Consider the following 20,761-nt stretch of genomic DNA (forward strand, 5'->3'; position numbering starts at 1 on the left):
TCTGATGACACTTTAAATGGAGATTCATTTTTGTAACTTTTTTTTTTCCTCCCCCTCTCTCTATTGTTATCACCTGCATCTCCTCAAAGAAAAGAACAAGGGTTTTAGTCCTGGAACTCACAATGAACAAACACAAACACACCCCAAATCACTTCTTACCAACCGTGAAGATTATTAATATCATTTCTAAATTACTCTCCCTTCATATGCAGAATCCGCCCCTTCAGTTTATAAAGTGACATCATTACATGATCACATAAGAGGTCCAATCACGTTTAAGCAATGACCAAAAACAAAAAAACAAAAACACTTCAGAAATGGTCTCATTTGAAAAGAAGCCACTTTTCCATCAGAAAGTGACGCCTTGATATGTCATCTAGGAGCAGAATCAAACGGAGCAATTTATTTCTTCCAAAAACTGAGGCAGCTTCCCGTTAGCTTCAGGAACTAAACTACTGAACTACAAATCATGATGTTTAGAGACATCCTGCCGAAATAATAATCACAGCAAAAAAGGAATAAACAAAACAAAAAACAGACTCACCCCTACGTTACAGAAAAAACTCAGCTACCCATAGACACTATAAGGACATCAGTAAGTCTTTAGCTACTGAGCACTCAGACCAGTCTTTTTCAGAGCAAAGGTGAAAATAGACTTTAACAGCTAAAAATAGATTTTTTTTTTCTTTCTCCAAATATTAAGTATATAACCCCTCCCCTAGGATTTATATAGTAGGAAATTCCATAAGATCTACAAAATATAGCAATGCCATCTTTAAAAAATAGTTTTGCTTCTTTAAATATTTAGAATACATTCATGACTATTGGTAGTGCCTTTAATAACGGTGACAGGGTGGCTGTGTCCCCTCGGGGCCGTCACTGGATCAGTATCTAGTCTGGTATTCGTGGTGCCATCTGTTGAAGTCATTGTAGAACAGAACAATGCTACCGGACGCCATTCCAGTGATGATGCATCTGCACACAGGACACACAGAGGGAGACAGACATCTTTAATAGTCAGTAATCATAATAAAGTCTGATTTTTAAACTATTAACTAGAAGTAAATAAAGAGGTTGTAAACTCTTATGTATCATGTTTTCTTCAGACACTAGACGTATCCTCAGCCTACATTACAGACACTTTAGGGGTTATTTTCACTGGATCCTCTTTATTGTTTTGTAACGTAGCCAATTATACCAGAAACAATTACACTACACATAAACGTCCATTCAGTAGGTCATGAGTAACATGTTTGTTTTAAAAGAAATCTGTACTTTATTCAACAACTTAAGTTTATTCAACTTAATACATAAGTTCATTAATAGTTATACATATATTACGCAGCACTGTTTTCATAATTGATAATAATACTTTTCATGTGAGACATATGAGAATGATTTCATGAGACCAATCGTATTGGTGTAATATCTACTGATAATTCAGAGTTCACACGAATAGACTTCATTTTTAAATATATTAAAACATGCTGTTTTACATTTTTAATAGTATTCACAATATGTATTTTTGATACTTTTTTCAAAGATAAATAATATTACAGTGTGCTTCCAGACTTTGAGAGGAATGTATGTTGTGAAGAAAAAAGAAATAAGGGCATAAAATGTAGAAGTTTTATTTATTGCAAATAATTAATCATATATATATGGGTAGATGACGAATACAAATGGGATTGTGTCTTATGGTGTGACATAGAAAACACACACACACACACACACACACACACACACACACACACACACACACACTCAAATAGCATGAGAAAAATATATCTTTCTTCTTAGAGAGCTTTATCTTCAATGTCACACCATAGGACACAACGATATGTCAACCTCCCATATGAATTCATTCAAAGTGTTACATATATCCCTGCTCTTCCTATTTCAAAACAGAGATGTTGTTATATTTGTGTATTAATCTAGAAACTTAGCTGGTGTGGTACCTTTGGTCATGTGACATAGCCATCGAGCGTATTCCAGCGTCACATCCTGGGTAAGTGAAGAGCTGTTTGAGATCATGGATCTGCCACACGCTGAGAACTCCTGCATCTCCTCCAGACAGCAGATACTGGCCATCTTTACTTAGCAGCATCGCCTGGAGGCAAGCAAAAAAAAAACAAAAAACATTCATAATCTTTGTGTTAAACAGCTAGTATTTTTCTGCTTTTAAAGTTCCGTGAGTTCATATCATTTTGGATGAAACAGAAGTCATTCAAATATGTTGGCTTCACGGTAACGTCTATCTGTCATAACCTAAAATCTTGTTATTAAAGTAATGAAGCACTCAAAAAGAGCCCCGACCTTTCATCAGCCTTTCATGTTTCTCCATGATGAATAACACTGATAAGAATTAGAGGTTTTTTTTTGCTCTGGGGTCAGTGAATAAGCTCTTTGTAGCGGGTGATGAACGTCTGTAGCGTCCGGCTGACCGGTGATTACAAGGGGTTTATTGACACCCCTGTGGACCTTAGAGTGAGTGTGCCCTGTGAGTGGCTGCCTCATCCAATCAAAAGCCTCGCAAGCCCCTTAGTTTCCCAGCATGCACGGGGCCAACCTGGCGAACAGTTTGTTTCTTAAACCGCTGTAGCGGTGGTATCCTGCGGCGAAGGGCAGACAGAGTATGAGATTTATTCTGTTCATCTGGTTTTCCTGTGTGCACATGGGCTGTGTAAGGCTTTACAGGTCCCACGAGAAACACAGATAATATAGAACAGCAAACACTTTCATTACGCGCGCATGCTACACACACACACACACACACACACACACACACACACACACACACACACACACACACACACACACACACACACACACACACACACACACACACACACACACACACACTTGTGAGAGAAGATGCTGTAACGACAGTGTGTTTGCAAAGTGGCTATTAAGTGTAATTAATGATTTAATACATAAGCCTGACAAATAGCATTAACTGGTTATTTTTCTTTAGAGGGTTTTGATGTATCATTTATAGTTCAGGTCCTAAAACAAGTGATGCTTACAGAAGAATACAGAATGAAAACGGACAACCTTGGCGTCCTGTAGGGGAGACTGGGGCTAGTTGTCACAAGGGCTATATTTTAGGACCATTTACAAAAATGCTTGTTTTGTCTAGCAACGATTCAGTATTGAAATCATGATAAATTTAGTTTAACCGTGTTCTTTTGTATTTTTCATAATAGTTTACATAAATTGCACAGATTTTAATTTATGTATTTATCAATAACAAACTATTATTCTAAGTATAATTATTACCTATAAATATAAATGCGGTTTCGTAAACCGTTTTGTGTTTTACAATGATTTTAAACTTTTTTTTTTTATCCCTTTCTCTGTAAAACTATCAATTAGCCTGTAGTAAATTAAATACAAATATGTTGAAAAAGGCAGCCTATTTTATATAACATCATCTTATAAAACATAAATAAATAAAATAAATAAAAGTATTATCTTTAGGCAATGCTGCATTTGTATTGTGATTTTCTGTTTCATAATGATTTTATTGTTATAAAAAAAGACTTAGCTCTTTAAACGCAATCTTCTAAACTCAACCATGGTCGTGCAACCTACAAAAGCTACAAAATAAATGATTCAACATTACAGCTCTTCTTTACACACACACACACACACACACACACACCAGTATCAATCACAGAGACTGCTCTGCTAGATCCCTGTCCAGCAGACTTCAGTTACAGCAGCTGGGATCCGAGTGCATTTGGGTGTATGTGATCTCTTTTGATTTGTTTTGGATGTATCTGAGATGTGTGTAATTAGGCTTCAGGTTACACAGTGGCAAACCCCAGAGCACTGTACTTCAGCTGTGGCATAAAGCAGAAGCTCGCGACAGACATATGAAATGAGAATCACAGCGAAGGGAAGCATGACTAGAGACAAAGAATCAAGCGGTTCTTTAATGTTTTGCGTCCAAGCGAGTGTCCAAACGTCCTTAATATGAATCATCTCAAACTCTCAAACTGAATCAAACTCCACCCTGTGACTCATTCTGTGACTTAACGATACGGTTTGGTCATCGCTGCGACATGAATTAAGTCTTCTGTTCGAATGCGTCTTATTACTTCAAAGATGTCTGAGAAAATATATCAGTACATAATCCAGCATTCACGGTGGTCCCTCTGGACCAGGTCTGGAAAAGGGTCTGTGAGAAGCAGAGATGTCCAGGTTGCAGAACGGGTTCGGTCAGAATAATAAATCAGCGGTCTCCTCCCGGGCCGCCATTCCACAATCCTCCAAGATGGCTGCCGTGACTCAGATATCTGACTTACAGCGATGCCGTGATTTTAAACAACAGGGTTGTGTTGGATGATGCCCCACTGCGTTTTTTCTCTCTCCTGATCTGCTGATCTGTCTGTGTTAGGTCAGGACATGTCTGGCACGAGTAAAGGCTGGATTTATGAAGACTTTAATGCACTCCATTACGTATGTGCCGAAGTCTCGGGAAACGTCTGCTAAAATGGTTACTAACAGACAGACGCTCAGTTGTGGGCTCCAGAGAGTCATTCATGTATTATTTCTACTTGTCCAAATTAATGTTCTGTCAGACCATCAGTATGAAGACTCACTTTCTCAGCAACAAACCGTCCCAGCAAACCACACGCTCAAACACAAAACCACAAACACACACACAGTCACAAATGCGACACTTCATCTGGCACGAGAGGAGCTCACAGTAGTGTGTGTCTGCGTGTGTATGTCGATGTTAGAAATGGTGAAGAGAATTTGAGAGCAATGACTGATCATAAACACATCATATTTCTGTAACGACTTTTTTTGCTACTTTCCATGTGGATCATATGAGTAAACTAAAACGTGCCAAAAGGACTCTTGTTTTTGGGATTGGATACTGTTACAAAGTAATGCTGGTTAGGTGAAGACTGAAATATATTACAAATAAGCAAATAATAAATAAATCTCAAAGCTCAGCTGATTTGGCTGCAATCACATGAGAATGCTCTAACACCTTCTGTTTTTAATAAATAATAAATCACAAATAAGAGACAAGAAACGCACCAAATCTACTCCACTTGCCCAGATTTGAAGTCTATCAAACACTGAAATTTGTGATGTTTAGAACCTCTGCCGGCTCCACGAATAATCCATTGTATAGGTCAGCTTTAAACTAATTTGAACTTTTGTATGCTTTTGTTCAGGAATGTGAAATTAGCATGAGCTTGTGTTTCCAGTCTCCTGTGTGAGGATGAATGGAAGTCAATGGAGTCTAGTGTGCCTGCGGCTTTATTTGAACTAAATTTGGTTTCTTATTCCGTGAACTCTTTAAAAATGACTTACTCATGATCTAGATGAATTGTTCCAAAAATTGGCTTTGAACATAGACAATAATCAATTAAATTTATCTAGAAAGTCAATACCGTTCTAACGTTTGTGTTCTGTACAATTTTTCATTGTTTCATGTTTAAGGCTGCATTGATTTGATCAAAGTTTAAAATAAAAGTTTTCTAATTGAATACATCTGAGATTAATTTATGTCTTAATGATGATAAAGCTGAATTTCAGTGTTACGTGATCCTTAATGCTGATTGGGTGCTCAAGAAATCAGTGCTGAAAAAGGATGCATTGGGGGCTAAGGGAGTGAAGAAAAAAATGCTTTTATATAAAATGTTTTTACTGTCGATTTTGAAAAACTAATAAAAGTAGGAATTTCATTAATGGCCTAAACTTTTGATTGTTAGTGTACAACGATCACTGCTGATTTATCTTTGTTCGTAATACGAAATATTAGTACAGAAATGTACAAAATTATTCCAGGATCAGCATTCTGTAAAAGGATGCAGACTGATCCTGTGTCATATCAGCTGAATAATAAGTGTGTTAAAGAGCAGAGCCGCCCCTCTTCTCTGTCACTGCAGACTCTGCTGTTTATTGGAAACAAATGGAACCTGGACACAATGAGGAAACTAATCAAGCTCGGAGCGACGGAGAGCAGAGGAGCGCGTAACAGAGCCGGCCTGTTAAATGGGATGCAGGTGTGGGTATGTGTGTGCAGGACAGGGAGAGAGAGAGAGAGAGAGAGAGAGAGAGAGAGAGAGGGGCAGACGCAGAGCTCTGTGAATTTTCCCAGGCCCAGAGGAAAGAGAAAGTGATGGAGCGGGAACGGGGGAAAGAGCTGGCCGGTTTTAGGAGCTCTGCCCGCCAATGACAAATGTGTCCTTTAATGCAGGAGGCCTTGCCGCTGGCCATACCGCTCTCTTGCTCGCTCTCATACACACATGCAAGTTGAGTGGCATTTCGTAGCCCTGCAGATCAAAGGACAGATCTGGACCCTTAGGGTTAAGAAGGCAAAAGAAAGAGAGATGGAGAGAGGAAAAGAGGAGGCCTGTAGGCATATCATGGCAGCATTTAATCACACCCCAGACAGCTGACATGATAAAACACAGAGTCTGAGGAAATAAATGGAAAGAGAGTAAGAAAAGGGTGGACAAATGGACAAGCAAGAGCTGCCCAGCCCGCTGCCCTTGCTTCCTAGTCCCAAATAATTATACAGAGGGGAGTTCATGCACGCGTTTACCTTGATGTTGTCTTCCACCTCCATATGTCCCAACAGTTTTCCATTGATGCTGAAAACACAGAAGTGGCCCTTGTCATAATAAATGACACAGTGACCCTCAGTGGAGGACAGAACCAAGCGTGGTCTCACGCAGCCGTCTGGACCCTCCAGAGTCCTCAACAGGTCACCGTTCATAGAGTGGACAAGACACGGACCCTCTGTAGTCAAACACATACAGACACATGAGGGTCAAATCAGACAGAATTACACTGCGCTGCTGCACTGACTTGTTCGTGTGGTATTTTTGATGTTAAATGGTCTGTTGATTCCAACGTTTTCATATTTATTCATCCTCTGACATATTTATCATATCCAGGCCAAAAAACATCTTATCCAGGACGTAATGTTTAGGGTAAGATATCTCAAGAATTATGATTGTTGGCCTCGTAGGAATTGGTAAATACACTTTTTTTTCCCACTCACAAATAGTCTTATGGGTCTATTAAGTGTTTTCATGACTGACCCCAAAAGTTGGAAAATCTAGAGATGTGTTAATAACACTTAATAAAAACTTTTTTCTTTTTTTTTGGACAAAACCATAAGCTATTTTACAAGTATGCATCTAGATTAAAATGTAAAACATTAAGATTTAGGTAAGGCAAAATAATTGTCATTTTAAAGAATTAACTTGATAATATTGAAAATGTAGAACAGGTTCATGCAGGTCAAGCAAAAAGATAAGTTTGACCCAAGTAAGCAAAACCAAAATCATAGAAATTTAAACAACAACAAAAACACAAATAAATTAAATGTAAAAGGAATACAAATAATATTTTAATACCAATGAAAAAGGAAAAAAGAAACTTAAAATAAATGAATGTCAATGCACAAGTGTGTATTCACCTCTGCAGCCACTGATGACCAGTCCCAGCTCTGCACACACACTCGCACATGTGACTTCACAATCATGACCAAATCAGAATTGCCAGAATTGCCTGGAAAGGTCACAACATTCACACACAACAGACACACACACACACACACACACACAGTGTTAATTCTCAAAGACAGTAAATATGACAGAAACAAGAACAAAGTAACAATCACAATTACATCATAAATGAACTATAATTACCTAACAATATTTGTGTATTTAACACTACTGTCAACTTCCTTGTTAAAGTATTTTTTTTATTTGTTGTCTACTCTGTGATAATTAGAGTGTGTGATCACTGCAGTCAGACATTATTGCCATGCATGTGTCCTTCTGTAATCAGTATAACAAACTCTTTCTGTAAATATCACTCGTACATACACAGCTGTGTTAATGGTTCAGGTAATGTCAAAAATAACAGTTAATATACTAATGAATACTCTTTCTGTCTAGACACAAAGAAGTCACACATTTAATTGTCTTAATCCAGCCGGCTTCTCTCTGTCTATTTCTCACACACACACACACACACATACTCTTTCTCAGCATAGATGTATAGGTTTCATTAGGTGGCAAACTTCCTAAATGTCTCAGCTTTGAGTTATACCCTACAACTCTGGGGATTAAAGCCTGATGTCGGATTGTGCCCTGAAAAGATCAATAAAACTGATATATTGGTGTATCGTTTAACCTCCCCGTCATCGGCCACCATTTGGTTCGCATTAGGACAACATCTGATTACAATCTAATACCTATATACTGTATACTATTTATCTGTACTGAAAATGCACACTAGAGAGTATCATTTACCCACTGGAGAAAGAGAGAGAGAAAATGCATACAGAAACTCAAGACAATTCCAGAAAAAATGCAGTAATATCTGTAACTTAAACAGCATTAGACTGAATTAAGTTTTGAAAATCTGGGTTCACGAAAAAGATGTGCATTATTTGTCCACTAGATGGCAGTGTGGTCAACAGAATCAGTCCAACGACTCTCCACTGTACATAGTCTAGGTGCTCATACTGTAACTTTATTCCTGCCTGAAAAGAAGAACTGGTCAGAATGAAATAAACAAACAACAATGATTTAATTAACTAAAATAAAAAAGAGAGAAAGTACTTAAAATAAGAACACAAATCTACATTAATATATCTGAAATTATCACTATTTATTAACCAAGCAAAAAAAAAAAAAAAAAAAAAAAAAAATATATATATATATATATATATATATATATATATATATATATATATATATATATATATAGCTCTAAAAATAATTTTTACATTTTATACTGAGTGTATATTGCAGAATCATAAATCGTGTTTGACTTGTGAACACATAAATCAGTATTATTACTAAAAGATTGATAGATTTGATAGATCATTTTATAAATAAAAATAAGTAAAAATATTTTAAATATAAGTCGTTACCAAAATCATAAAAAACATGTATTTTGGACCGGTTATGGTCTATGATTATCTAGATGAAAAAAAGGCTTTCAGCTTTGAAATGTCATCTCTTCAATCACCTGACAATATTACAATAATACTCATTTAACTTTAGATGAAGGTCTGGCTCTTAAGTTCTTTAATGCCACTGATGTCAACTATCAACCTACAGTCATATTTATCTTTAGACGCTCATTTCCCAAATCACAATTAATCATAAATCTTGCCCCATTTGTAGAAGAGAACTTAACAGCATGTAGAGCATCCGAAACTTAAAATTAGCAAAGGGGATGTGTGTGTGTTTTTGTGAGTGTGTGCATGTAGAGTGCTTTGATCAGCACTGAAGCCATATGGTTAGTGTGTACAGGGGAAGCCTGTGGCATTTTTCACTTTTATTGAGTGTTCTCTCACTCTCTCAGATAGATGGGACTGAACTCTCCTGAGCCGGAGACCTCCGAGTCACATTTACTGTCTCCCTCAGTGGCCCTCTGGCCTCCACTTTCACTCACTCTCTCACACACACACACACACACACACACACACACAGGCAGGCAGAGGCAGGATTCCATTTATGGTGTGATACTAGCCTGAAACTTAATCTTCTGAGCAGAGACCTGCTGTGGTCAGATGAAACTAGTTGTAGCTTCTGAAAGTGAGCTGTAAATCATTACGCCAGCCTTGACAGACACACACTGGAATGTGTGCGCATGAACAATGTGCTTTAAACACTGCTACACTGCACTGATATCATCACCTGCATGAAAGCTTTTCCTATGTGTGTTTGCAAAGCGCTGGTTGGGGATTTGGATTCCGAACATTACCCTGATCTTGACCTCTCTATGTGAGAACCGTGAGGCTCTTCTGAGCATGTCGATTATGAAACTATTTATTCAGGCATATTACGTAGCATTCATTAAAAGATAATGAACGTGACATTTGAGGAGCACAAAAGGAGTTACTTAGCAGAATGTCCAAGTTGCTCTTTTCCAGACACTGTCAATTTTCATACATCTGTATGAGAACTGACAACTTATACATCTGTATGCAGTTAAACATTTACAACTTACTTCCAGGGTTCTCTCCGATGCTGCTGTGCTTGCCGTTCCAGTACCAGAGCAGTAGTGTGGCGTCTCTGGAGCCGGACAGAACATAACAGTCTCCACCAATGTATGACTCTGAGCGAGCCAGACAGGTCACCACATCAAGATGACCGAACACAATCTGTGTCAGTTTACCTGTTAACACACACGACACAGGAGTGTGAGGCAGGGGGGATATGTACAATGCACAATATATACTGTATGTAGAATGATTTTTTCCTCTATGATTTGAGGTCTGATTCTGGAGTATATCTTTGGAGTAGTACTCCCTGCAGGCCGTGAATGACTCTACTGAGAAGATGCTGTCTGGTGAGTCGTTTGCATAAACCAGAGGAGCTCACACACTCCCCAATTCTTCACGCACTTTTGCTTTTGTAATGCTGCAAGTGCATGCTGAAGTCTGTGTGTGCAAAAGAAACACAGCAATTGCCATCTGACTCTCTGTCTATACCTTATAACTATCTGTTAGTCTATACTGTCTATCACTCTCTAATTACCTTCCTTTCTGTCTGTCTGTACTGAAAAACTACCTACCTCCATGTCTGTTTGTCTATCGATCCTTCTAGCTACCTACCTTCTGCCTGTCTGGTTGACTGCCTATCTATCTGTCTATTGGTCTGTCAAACCCATCTATCTATCTACTTGCATAGCTACCTACATATAGCATCCGACTGTGTTTCTGCCTGCTTGTCTACGGCCTTGTTCAGACTGTCAGCAAGTTATAAGGGATAACTTGCAAATAATAGTGCACCCAGTCTGCCTGAAAAGATCTAAATGGAGAAAATTTGTCTGAATATAGCCAACCTATCTTTCTATCTTAACATAGCTCGCCTGTCTTTGAGGAGAAAAACCCCTTTATTCAGATTTGATATGTTTTTGTGTGTATATCTCCGAGCTTCTATTGAAATTCAAGTTCCGCTTGCGTGACTTGCGTTCTGAGCCTTATCCTCCTGCGAGATGGAGTCACGGTCCAGCCGTGAGATGAGAAAGCTATCTGAACCCCGGGGCGATGGAGTTGTAATGCAGTCTGCAGGCTCATTTGTGACTTTTGACCCTTTCCTTTGTGTACTGTGGTGGAGGCGGCGTCTCTGTAGATACCAAGGTGATTGGGGGGTCGCTGCGGTTACCTGTATCAGTAGAGTAGATGCGGAAGCTCTTGTCCCAGAAGCCACACAGCAGGATGAAGCGGTTGTCAGCCGTGATGACAAAACACTGAGCATTTACCTGGATGCTCTGATCTAATAGATCTGAGATCTGCCTTCTGTGAGCGCCCACATTATTGGCTGAAAACAGAGAGAGAGAGAGAGAGAGAGAGAGAGAGTCACTTGTTAGAAAAGCACAAACAACTTTTTGGTTAGAAAATACTCGGGTAAAGTGAAGAAAATAATGAATGATTAAAGAGGTAGATACAGAAGGAAGGACATTCACAGAGAGACAGAGCCATTAACAGAGGGAGTCTTGACCCTAAAGGTCTAGCCCAAGTGAATTCCTGACAACCTCCTAAGAGATTATAAGGATGGTAAACTATTAGAATGAGCAAATATGACATTTGTCAGGAATTCATTTGTTAAAGAATACATAAAACAGCAGAAGACAGAAAAGTAAGGGAACAACTAAAATAATCGTAAAAAATGATGTGACCAAAATGTCATAAATTATTATTTTTTTAAACACACTAAGACAGAAAAATTCAGAGAGAGATCGAAGACTGTGCCAGAGTCAGATGTGTGCGGCCCTGACACATTCATGACACACACCAGCGTAGCGTCTGTGCTGGAGCTAGTGGACAGATTATCAACAGCGGAGTCTTGCAGAATTTACTGTGTTTAAATGTGTGAGCTGTGTGGAATGCAGTCCGTCTAAATACATACATGACATTCTGGAGCAGGAGTGGAAGAAAATGAGCCATGAAAGATGTCTCTCCCCACACAGAGAGACGGAGGAGAGAGAGGGGAGTGGGATTTGTTGTTTTTTGATAAATCTTTTACAAGTTACAAAAAAAATAAATCCTATATCGCTGGGCCAGTTTAATATATTTTGTACCATTCTGTGGTCTTTTGCTTCTCAAACAATGCAATAATGCAGTAACTTAAAAATCTATATTTCTTGGCCATTCATTTAGGTAGGCCTTTATGGGAGGTAAACATGTATGCAAGTCACGTTCCAAAACACAATGGAAAACCTGACCAAAATGTCCCATTATTGCCAATGGTTTTGAAAATGAAATGCAAAATACAGCTGAACTTTTTTTTTTTCTTCCGGTGTCCATATACTGTATGTTTGGCCATTTTATCATATTATAGCATATCATATAATATCATATCATATCATATTAATTAATTGTTTCAGACTCTGCACAAAACTGGTATATAATGAGAGATTCATAATGATTTTGGACTGCTTGAATTCAGATTTAATGAATTAGTGGATGACAAAGGTGGAAGTGTAGAGAGCACAGGTAAGAAAGATAAGAGTAAGGACCAGAACAGTGACCATGAAGTGACAAACATACACTGGGCGAGACATATGACACTGTATAATAATATAAGCAGCAGTGGAGCTGTGATATATGAAGAACGGGAGGAGAGACCGAAATTTCAGAGAGGCTTCAGCCATATGTAAAACATAACTCCTCTCTCTCATATCCCTTTATCCTCTCTTTCTTCCTAATCAACAGGTCGGAGGGATGAGAGGACATATTGTCCTGACAGCGTGTGCCACGCGGCTTCAATCAGACATTATTACACCATTCATATTCATTCAGTCTGACAGGACAGAGAGACAGAGAAAGAGAGAGCGAGAGAGCTGATGATGTACAGGCTAAGCCACAGCTCATTGCTTTCCAATTTGCATGCAAATGGTGATCTGAAGCTGAATGGCGGCTGGGTGAAAAACAGCACTCATCTCCTCCCAAGGGCCGGGCCCTCGCAACTCACAACAGCCAATCACAAATCACTTTACTGACGATTGACAAGCCACAGACCTATCAAAAAGTCAATCTCAACCGGTAACTGGTACTGCTGGTCCTGCACTGAAGAGCTTTGATGACCTGAGAGAAACAGAGAGGACAGATGAAAAATTGATTTAATACTATGTACCATCAGGACACTTATTTATAGAGGTCAGTCAACAGTCATTTACTACAGCAGACAAAGGACAGTAATAACAAAACAAAGAACATTGCTCTTCTGGAAAATAAATAACAAACTAATGTTTTATTATTGGCTGAACACAAATATTCCATTAGGAGTGATGAAGAATACCCTAACGGAAAACCCCTTTATCAATTTTATTTATTTATTATATGTTATATATGAAGTAGTTATATACTGGTTATTATAAATGATTTATTGAGTAGGACGAGCCAATATGTCCAAAAAATATATTTTTTTCATATCAGTCTATTTAACAAAAATTATCACAATAAAAGTCAGGTCTTTATTTCTTTCAAGTTTAAAGCCAGATTGTAAAAGTTGTAAAAATCTGACCAATAATTTGCCTTATTAATTTGAATGGGCAAACATCAAATTCTCCAAAACTCTTTCCAATGCTTACGGTTAAATTTCACATTGAAACAAGCGATGAAATCATACAGCAACTATACAAGTGCACATCTCAGATGCTTACTGTTTCTGTGACGTCAAAAACAGAAAGAGAAACACATTGATCTCCATATAAAGTGTTAAAATAAATATAATACCCTATTTTGGTAGTTAACAGCATATTTTGTTTCTGAAAACATTAATTAAAAATGAATTTGACCAAAACAGATCCAAAACATCATTAATAACCATCAAATTTGAAGAGATACTTTTTTCATTCAGATTGATCTTCAATAAAGAAAAAAAAAGAAGAAGAAGAGGCTGATAAATGGAGGTGGACAGGAAGCTGAATGCACGGCAGAGGAAGTGTCACATTTGATCCAGTTCAGTCTGAGACATCAGTGTCTAAGAAGCTGATGATTATACACAACCAGAGTTTAGAGGAATCAAGGTGCTGAAGTTTGCATAGAGAGCGTGGAAATTATGAACATTATCCAGCATTTTAAGATTTGGCTTATTGGTGGATAATTTGTATGATAGCATTTGCATGTTTTCATGTGATCTGCTTATGATTTTTCTGTTTTAATCACACAGCAGGAAATCATAACCTCATAAAATAGTTACAATTTCCTATGAGAATGGTTTGAGCTTCTCAGTTAACACAGAAATGAACAAGAACGGATCACATGATTCAACAAATGTATTGACTACTTTACCAAACACCTCGCTGTCTGATCGTTCTTGCTCACCGGTGAGGCCGTGCCACTTGTTGACAGCGAAGAGGCGGTTGGCGGTCACTGTGATGACCGCTGGGTTTGTTAGGCCTGACTGTGTGTTGGCGGCCACGTGGGTGACGGGCGAGTTTGAAGGGAACTTGAGTACCATGATGACGTCCTGCTGCATCTGCTCTGTGAACATCAGTGGGGTCTGCAGAAGGAGATACTGTTGAGTCCATGAGCGCCATCATCAGCAGGGAGCGAGGAAGTGTAGAGGCAAAGACAGTGATGGTTGGAGAGAGAATGAGAAAAAAGTTGGAAGAGAAGCAGGAAGATGGGAAATTAGACAGCAAAAGACAGAACGGTGTAAAAGAAAGCAAAAACTGAGATTGAGGTCAGAGGTTATTGAGACGAGTATCTTAAATGGATATTTAAGGAGGATCCCGTTCAAAGCTCTTTTTTTGGACATTTTGTAATATCAGCACTTTTGTGATTGATTGAAACATATTTTTTAATCATATTTTAATGAATACCGTTAATGGAAATGTTACTGAGCTAGAATTAAGCATAATCAGAATGATTAACTTCCTTCAGATTTTCTATCATTATATAAGAACAAATAAATTAAATATAAAAATATATATATACAATATACAAGAAATGTATACATTCATACATAATAATATAAATGTATAAATTATACCTAAAAATAAATAAACAATAATCAGCCTTGTAAGAAAAATTGTGATCATATCAGTGACTGTTAGCTCTCCAGATAAGCACTATTTTTTGCAGAACAGTGATAAAGTTCTTGAATAGATCAAATGTGATGCTTAACTACAATATATAGCTAGAGAAAAGAGGAGAGGGAGAGAGAGAGAGAGAGAGAGAGAGAGAGAGAGAGAGAGAGAGAGAGAGAGAGAGAGAGAGAGAGAGAGCTAAACACTTCTCACAAAATTCAATGATCCCTCTCAGAATTCCAGTAATGTCACACTACGATACAATTCCTTGATAATGAGTAAAAGATAAACAGAAGAAAATCAGTCTGCGAAGGACTAAAGCTGCAAAATATCACAGCAGATTTCAAATGAATCTGAACTTTCCTTTAGGCTGCCACAGTATATTCCAACCTCCATTAGTAACATTAGAATCTGCCTTCTCCTGCTTTCCACTCTACAAGTCAAGAGATGACAAGCGACCTAAAAGCTATATGCACATACACAGCTGTTTGATTACTTGGCAGCAAAGTCATCCAACCATCAAGTTGACTTCCTTCAGTGAGGCAGGGCTGTGTTTGTAGAGGCAGGAGATAGTGTTCAGACCGGGCAGCTGCACTGTCACTCTCAATGACAGATCTGACTGGCTGTTGCTTTATAATGAAGTTTCTATACAGCACAGATTAAGCCCGTCTATTTTAAACTAGTATTTTAAACGGATGTAGTTTAAAATAGAAAACCATTGTTGGAAGTTTATGCATATATAAATTATAAATAAGCTCATACTGTATATATTCTTTTGTCACTATAAAACTGTGCTCTAATCCAATCTAACTGTTGTCTTATGTCTGTGATGTCTAATCCTGACGTGTGTGTGTGTGTGTGTGTGTGTGATTTTTAGACACAGTATGGAGACACAGGGCTAATTGGTGTGCCTGCAGTAAATTAGACAGACAGCTAGCACCTCTTAAATAGTGTTCAGCCTGTGAGTGCCATTAAACAGAGGATCTACTCTCATTAACCTACTGGAGACATGGAAGAGGGAGAAAAAGCAAGCATAGACTGAGAGAGAAAGAGAGATGAAAAGATCACAGAGAGAGTGGCACTGTATAATCCTGATACGGGATTGCATGTAAATTATGTTATGTTAGAAAAATAGTTTCATCTTATCCCACCTTCTAAATTTTAAAATGCTGCGATTGTTGCCTAATAAAATTGGGATTGTTGGAGCAAGGAAGCTGGGATGTAATTGTATTTTAACTGTATTTAAAGGTATGTCAAAACACCAACAATACGGGGCAGATTTACTAACGGCTTGCACCAGTGCAAAAAGTCAGTTAGTAAAAGTGCTTTACTAACGAGAATGATTTCATGCAATTAATCTGAAATATCTATGTTTTGTGACTATTTATTTTATTTTAGAAGGCAAAACTGGAGAGAGGGGCGAGAGAGACGGGTTATGGAAAAAACCCTTAAGCCAGGTTTTACTCGGGACACCTCCTGTATAATTTAACCAATACGATGGCAACTTCGAAAGCGCTAAAGTGTTTCCAGATAAGAGTGCCATATGCGTCAGACGTTTAGCCAACGTCTTGTGGAAGTGACTAGCTCCGACTTCACCTGTAGGCTTTAATGAAAAGCAAAGATGTCTAAGATGTAGATATTATTAATTGGAATGCTGAATAATACCGACCCCATTAATTATAATAAGCATTCTACTTAATATATAATAAAACTAATAACGAATTGCCATTTCCGGGCATTCTGTGCCAGTGCGGACCAACTTACCCCAAAAGTCTCATTTGATCTTTTCGCTTCAAAATAAAAAAACTAGAATTCCTAAATCTAAATACATTAAACAAAAACTCACAAACTCTCTTCTAATTAGACTGTGTGTTTGAAAACGTGATTATTATGATGATGTGTATTCGAAGGCTGTTTAAAATATTTAGCGCAACTGTCACGTAAAGTTCAAAACGCAGTTCTGAGCCTATAACTAAATCTGCATGTGGACATTTAGAAGAGAGTATGCGAGTTTGTTTCCACACAGGCAGGCAGGGGCTGTCATCGCCACACAAACACACAGCTAATGGGGGTTTCTAGGCTGTCACCCGCAGTCTCTCAGTTTTTAGACTAAAGACCCTATCACCTCAGAGCTCTACGCTTAACCACAAGACTTTTCCCACTTCTGGAACTCTGGGGCTTACTAAAAGAGGACAGGGGAGAGGAGTGGGGACGTAAAGCATGAAATAACGAACAAGTTGATTTAAGCGGGCAGCTATCAAACTTGTTTTCCACCAATACCAAAACCTCTCTCAGACTTTGTTTCCACCAACACGTGAGCCGAACTGTCTACATTTCTGCCTACCCTGTAAAAACAAGTTTATTATTTTATTGTGGATGGACAGAACAAAAATGAATGAACAATACAGAATGAATGAAGAAATAAAGAACTGAATGGTAATAATGAGCACAATCCAGTTTTATGTAATCTAGCGTTGTTTTAGAGCAAAATGAATCAATGTTTTAAACACATTTTGTGTAGACAATGGCTACGCCATGCCTTTCAGTTTAGCATTCCCTGGTTCAAGCTCTGTATGTGTCAGCAAGCTATAATTTTTCCAATCCAGAAATCCTTTATCTGTGGTGGAAATGCACGAAATGCTCAGTCGTTTGAAAATGGGTTCCGCTCATAGAGCAAATGAGGAGAAAAGAAGAGAGAAAAAACAACTATGCACACTTATTTTCATTGTTCCCTACGCTCGCACCCAACTAATTGTTATCATATCGCAATACGCCAGCACAATGTGAAGTAGACTTTATTTAACAGTTTGATAAATTTGTAAATGTCTGCATGTTGAGGATGAGTGTGTGTGTTACTCACCACCTGCATGGCAGAGCTGCGTGGCGGGTGAGGCTCAATTAGCAGCTGGCAGGGTGTCTGTCCAAAACTTCTGATTTGAGACTCCACGGCCTGAGAAAGACAGAGAGTCAGGATTATAGTGGCACTAATGAAGAGATATAGGACTATAAACGTCACCCTGAGACAGTGGCTAACGTGCCCTGGACAATATCAGCTAGTACAGTCACAGAGTAATGTGTGTGTGTGTGTGTGTGTGTGTGTGTGTGTGTGTAAAGTAAGAAAAGGAGGGAAAAGTGGTGGAAATAATGATAATAATAATAAGATACAAAGGAGCTGGATTTATGTGAATTTCTGTGCATCAAAGTGTATTAAAGCAGAGAAAAGAGTGTGTGCAGTGGAGAAAGACTAGAAGGGATCTATCCACACAAAAATACGTGGACATCACATTACTTTATTATTTTTTAAAAAATTTATTTTTCACTAAAACATTTAGAGACGGTTCCATGAACACTTTTGAGTGATGATCCAACAAATCCCTTAATTTGAGATTTCGTTCTATTCATTTATTTACTATACGAACAGATTGAATTGATTCACGGAAATTGGCTGCTGTTTTAAATCAGAGATGTTTATAAACGAGAAGGCAGGCTCATGAAACCACAAATAAAGCCAATAAATAAATAAATAAATAAAGGGCATTATAAAAAGCAGTGCCTTGTTTTGGACACCAAAAGCATGCATGAATATTTGATCTCACTGCCTCAGTGCATCACGTATCTGTCAGGTTCAGTAGTGTGTGGTGCATGTCGGATCATTTGGAATCTCTGATGGGATTTTCATGAATCAATAGAGAAACTATCATAATCCCATGCTAAAGTGAGAGAGAGAGGTATGCAAGAAATGTCCCCGCTCTCGTCTGACTGCTCACGCTCTAACTGTATTCGTGAAAGTACCAGGATGTCAGGAGGCTTTCCACGTCCCTCTCATTGTATTTCTTCACTCTTCCACCTCTTTCATTCTCCACTCTGCTCAGACTGCACTTTTTTGCATCAATCCTTTCCGTCTGTTTCTAACTTTTATTCTGCTCTTCATCTCTCTTTCTTGATCCGAGTCTCCTGCTTTGATCTGGTTCGGCCCACTCTGCTGGTAACAATAGACTCCACCACACAAACTCTTCTTTATATAGTGTAAATCCACTAGTGATCTCATTAGAGCCATTGATGGAACACAGATGACAGGACTACTGTGTCTGGAAATACCATTCTAAAGAAGCGGGGGTTCAAAAGAGGCCACGCAAGGGAAGACACCTCGTTTCAATTATATGATTGGTTGATTTCTACTCAAAAGCAATGGAATTGTTCTGTGTGGCATCAATTCTTTATTTCTTGACCGAGTCTTTAGTGTTCAGCAATACCACATTGCGTCACCTATTCAGTATGAGACGTTTCAGTCTTTTTCAGTCATATCACTATTTGTGTGTAAGGCATTTTCTTCAACAGTTCAGTTGTTTTACAGACCTTTTGCTCAAAATTGTAGAGTTCACCGAAACCAATTAAATTAGACAACTAGACTCTAATTACCCTTTTGTCCCATTTATACAAAATAATTACATAGTTATCCACTCCATTCAATCCTAAACATTGTTTCACAAACATACACCGAGATCTCAAACGTATTATCTTGTTTTATATAATTCTATGACCAGTTTGTTAATGTGATTCCGCAATGTGGCACAGGTTTTGGCATCACAAACGGGATGAAGGTCGAGCGTGTCACATTGGGACGGTTTGTTTAAGCTAATATGTGGATGCGTCTTGCCCAGGCACCTGACCCATCTTCATTAAATCCTCTCATGACATTTACTGCCACAGTAGAATGAGGCGGTTCTTAGGTCAGAGAGTCCACCCAATGAGGAGAGAAGGTTATGTGGGTGCTAGCCATGCTAGAGGGGCCAATCTCTTTAGGATCACTAGTGCGTATCTGATGAGGTCCCTTTACATTCTACACATTTAAATGATGGAAATACCCCGTATGCGCGCACACACACACACACACACGCACACACACACACACAGTCATGCTCCATGAGTCACCTGATTTACTCTAACCCTTGACAAGGCAATTTAGCTGTACAACAAGCTGTGACCAAATTTTCTTATTTTGCATAATGAGGTTCCTATGAACACTTCTAAGAGTTTTTGGGGGAAGGGTTTCTCTTTAAATGCAAGCCTTTTAAAGGTCAGATTAGTATCGGACTTGAGTAAAAGTGAGCTTGATTGGAGGAAAGGACTGTGTGTATGTGTGCGTGCGTTTATTTCATGTGCAAAGGGAACCCTTTGTGCCTGTCATGTTCTTTTTTGTGGTGGCAGGGCAAAGACAGGAAGTAATCATCGTCTGAGTAAACATGGCCCAGTCTCCTGAGTGACCCTAATCTGCCATGAGACATTCCACACGCCCCATACTCTAGTCGCGCACACGTGTGCTCACTGGGTTCTACATACATAGAGACGCAATTATACACACTGCTTGCCATTGAAAAACCCAAACTCAGCTGCTCAGACTGACAAATCCCAGTCCTGCCCAAACCAGGCCTGATATGCAAGATACAAAACTAAAACTAGAACCAGAACCCAGCAGTTGGTTTCCACACCTGAGAAGATCCAGAGCTGCAGCCATCCCTGCTGTTTCCAGACAAACAAACATGCTCTTCTAAACTACACCCTATCCGTTTATTTTTTTAATTTAACTCTACAAACTAGCCCGTGATGCGCAGTCAGAGTCCAAAACTGACTTTTTGTCCTACTTTCAGAATAGTGACAGAATTCATAAAAATGTTTTTTGCGGCCATAAAACAGTATTTTGGATTTCGGTTTTCCAAATATATAT

General features: G+C 38.5%; 1 protein-coding gene across 1 annotated transcript in view; it reads right to left on the bottom strand.

The window, feature by feature from the left end:
• Positions 1-20,761, bottom strand: part of lrba (LPS responsive beige-like anchor protein) — a 193,358-nt gene that overhangs the window by 445 nt on the left and 172,152 nt on the right. Inside the window, exons 48-56 of the mRNA XM_043237014.1 lie at positions 17,897-17,986; positions 14,330-14,522; positions 13,022-13,087; positions 11,166-11,321; positions 9,999-10,173; positions 7,454-7,527; positions 6,572-6,768; positions 1,959-2,110; positions 1-975 (exon numbers count right to left, since the gene is read on the bottom strand). The exon at positions 1-975 is cut by the window's left edge and continues 445 nt beyond it. Coding sequence (XP_043092949.1) covers positions 885-975; positions 1,959-2,110; positions 6,572-6,768; positions 7,454-7,527; positions 9,999-10,173; positions 11,166-11,321; positions 13,022-13,087; positions 14,330-14,522; positions 17,897-17,986 — 1,194 coding nt within the window. The 3' untranslated portion in view covers positions 1-884. The remainder of the gene's footprint in view (positions 976-1,958; positions 2,111-6,571; positions 6,769-7,453; positions 7,528-9,998; positions 10,174-11,165; positions 11,322-13,021; positions 13,088-14,329; positions 14,523-17,896; positions 17,987-20,761) is intronic.

This window comes from Puntigrus tetrazona, chromosome 1 (genome assembly GCF_018831695.1).
Source record: "Puntigrus tetrazona isolate hp1 chromosome 1, ASM1883169v1, whole genome shotgun sequence".
NCBI lineage: Eukaryota > Metazoa > Chordata > Actinopteri > Cypriniformes > Cyprinidae > Puntigrus > Puntigrus tetrazona.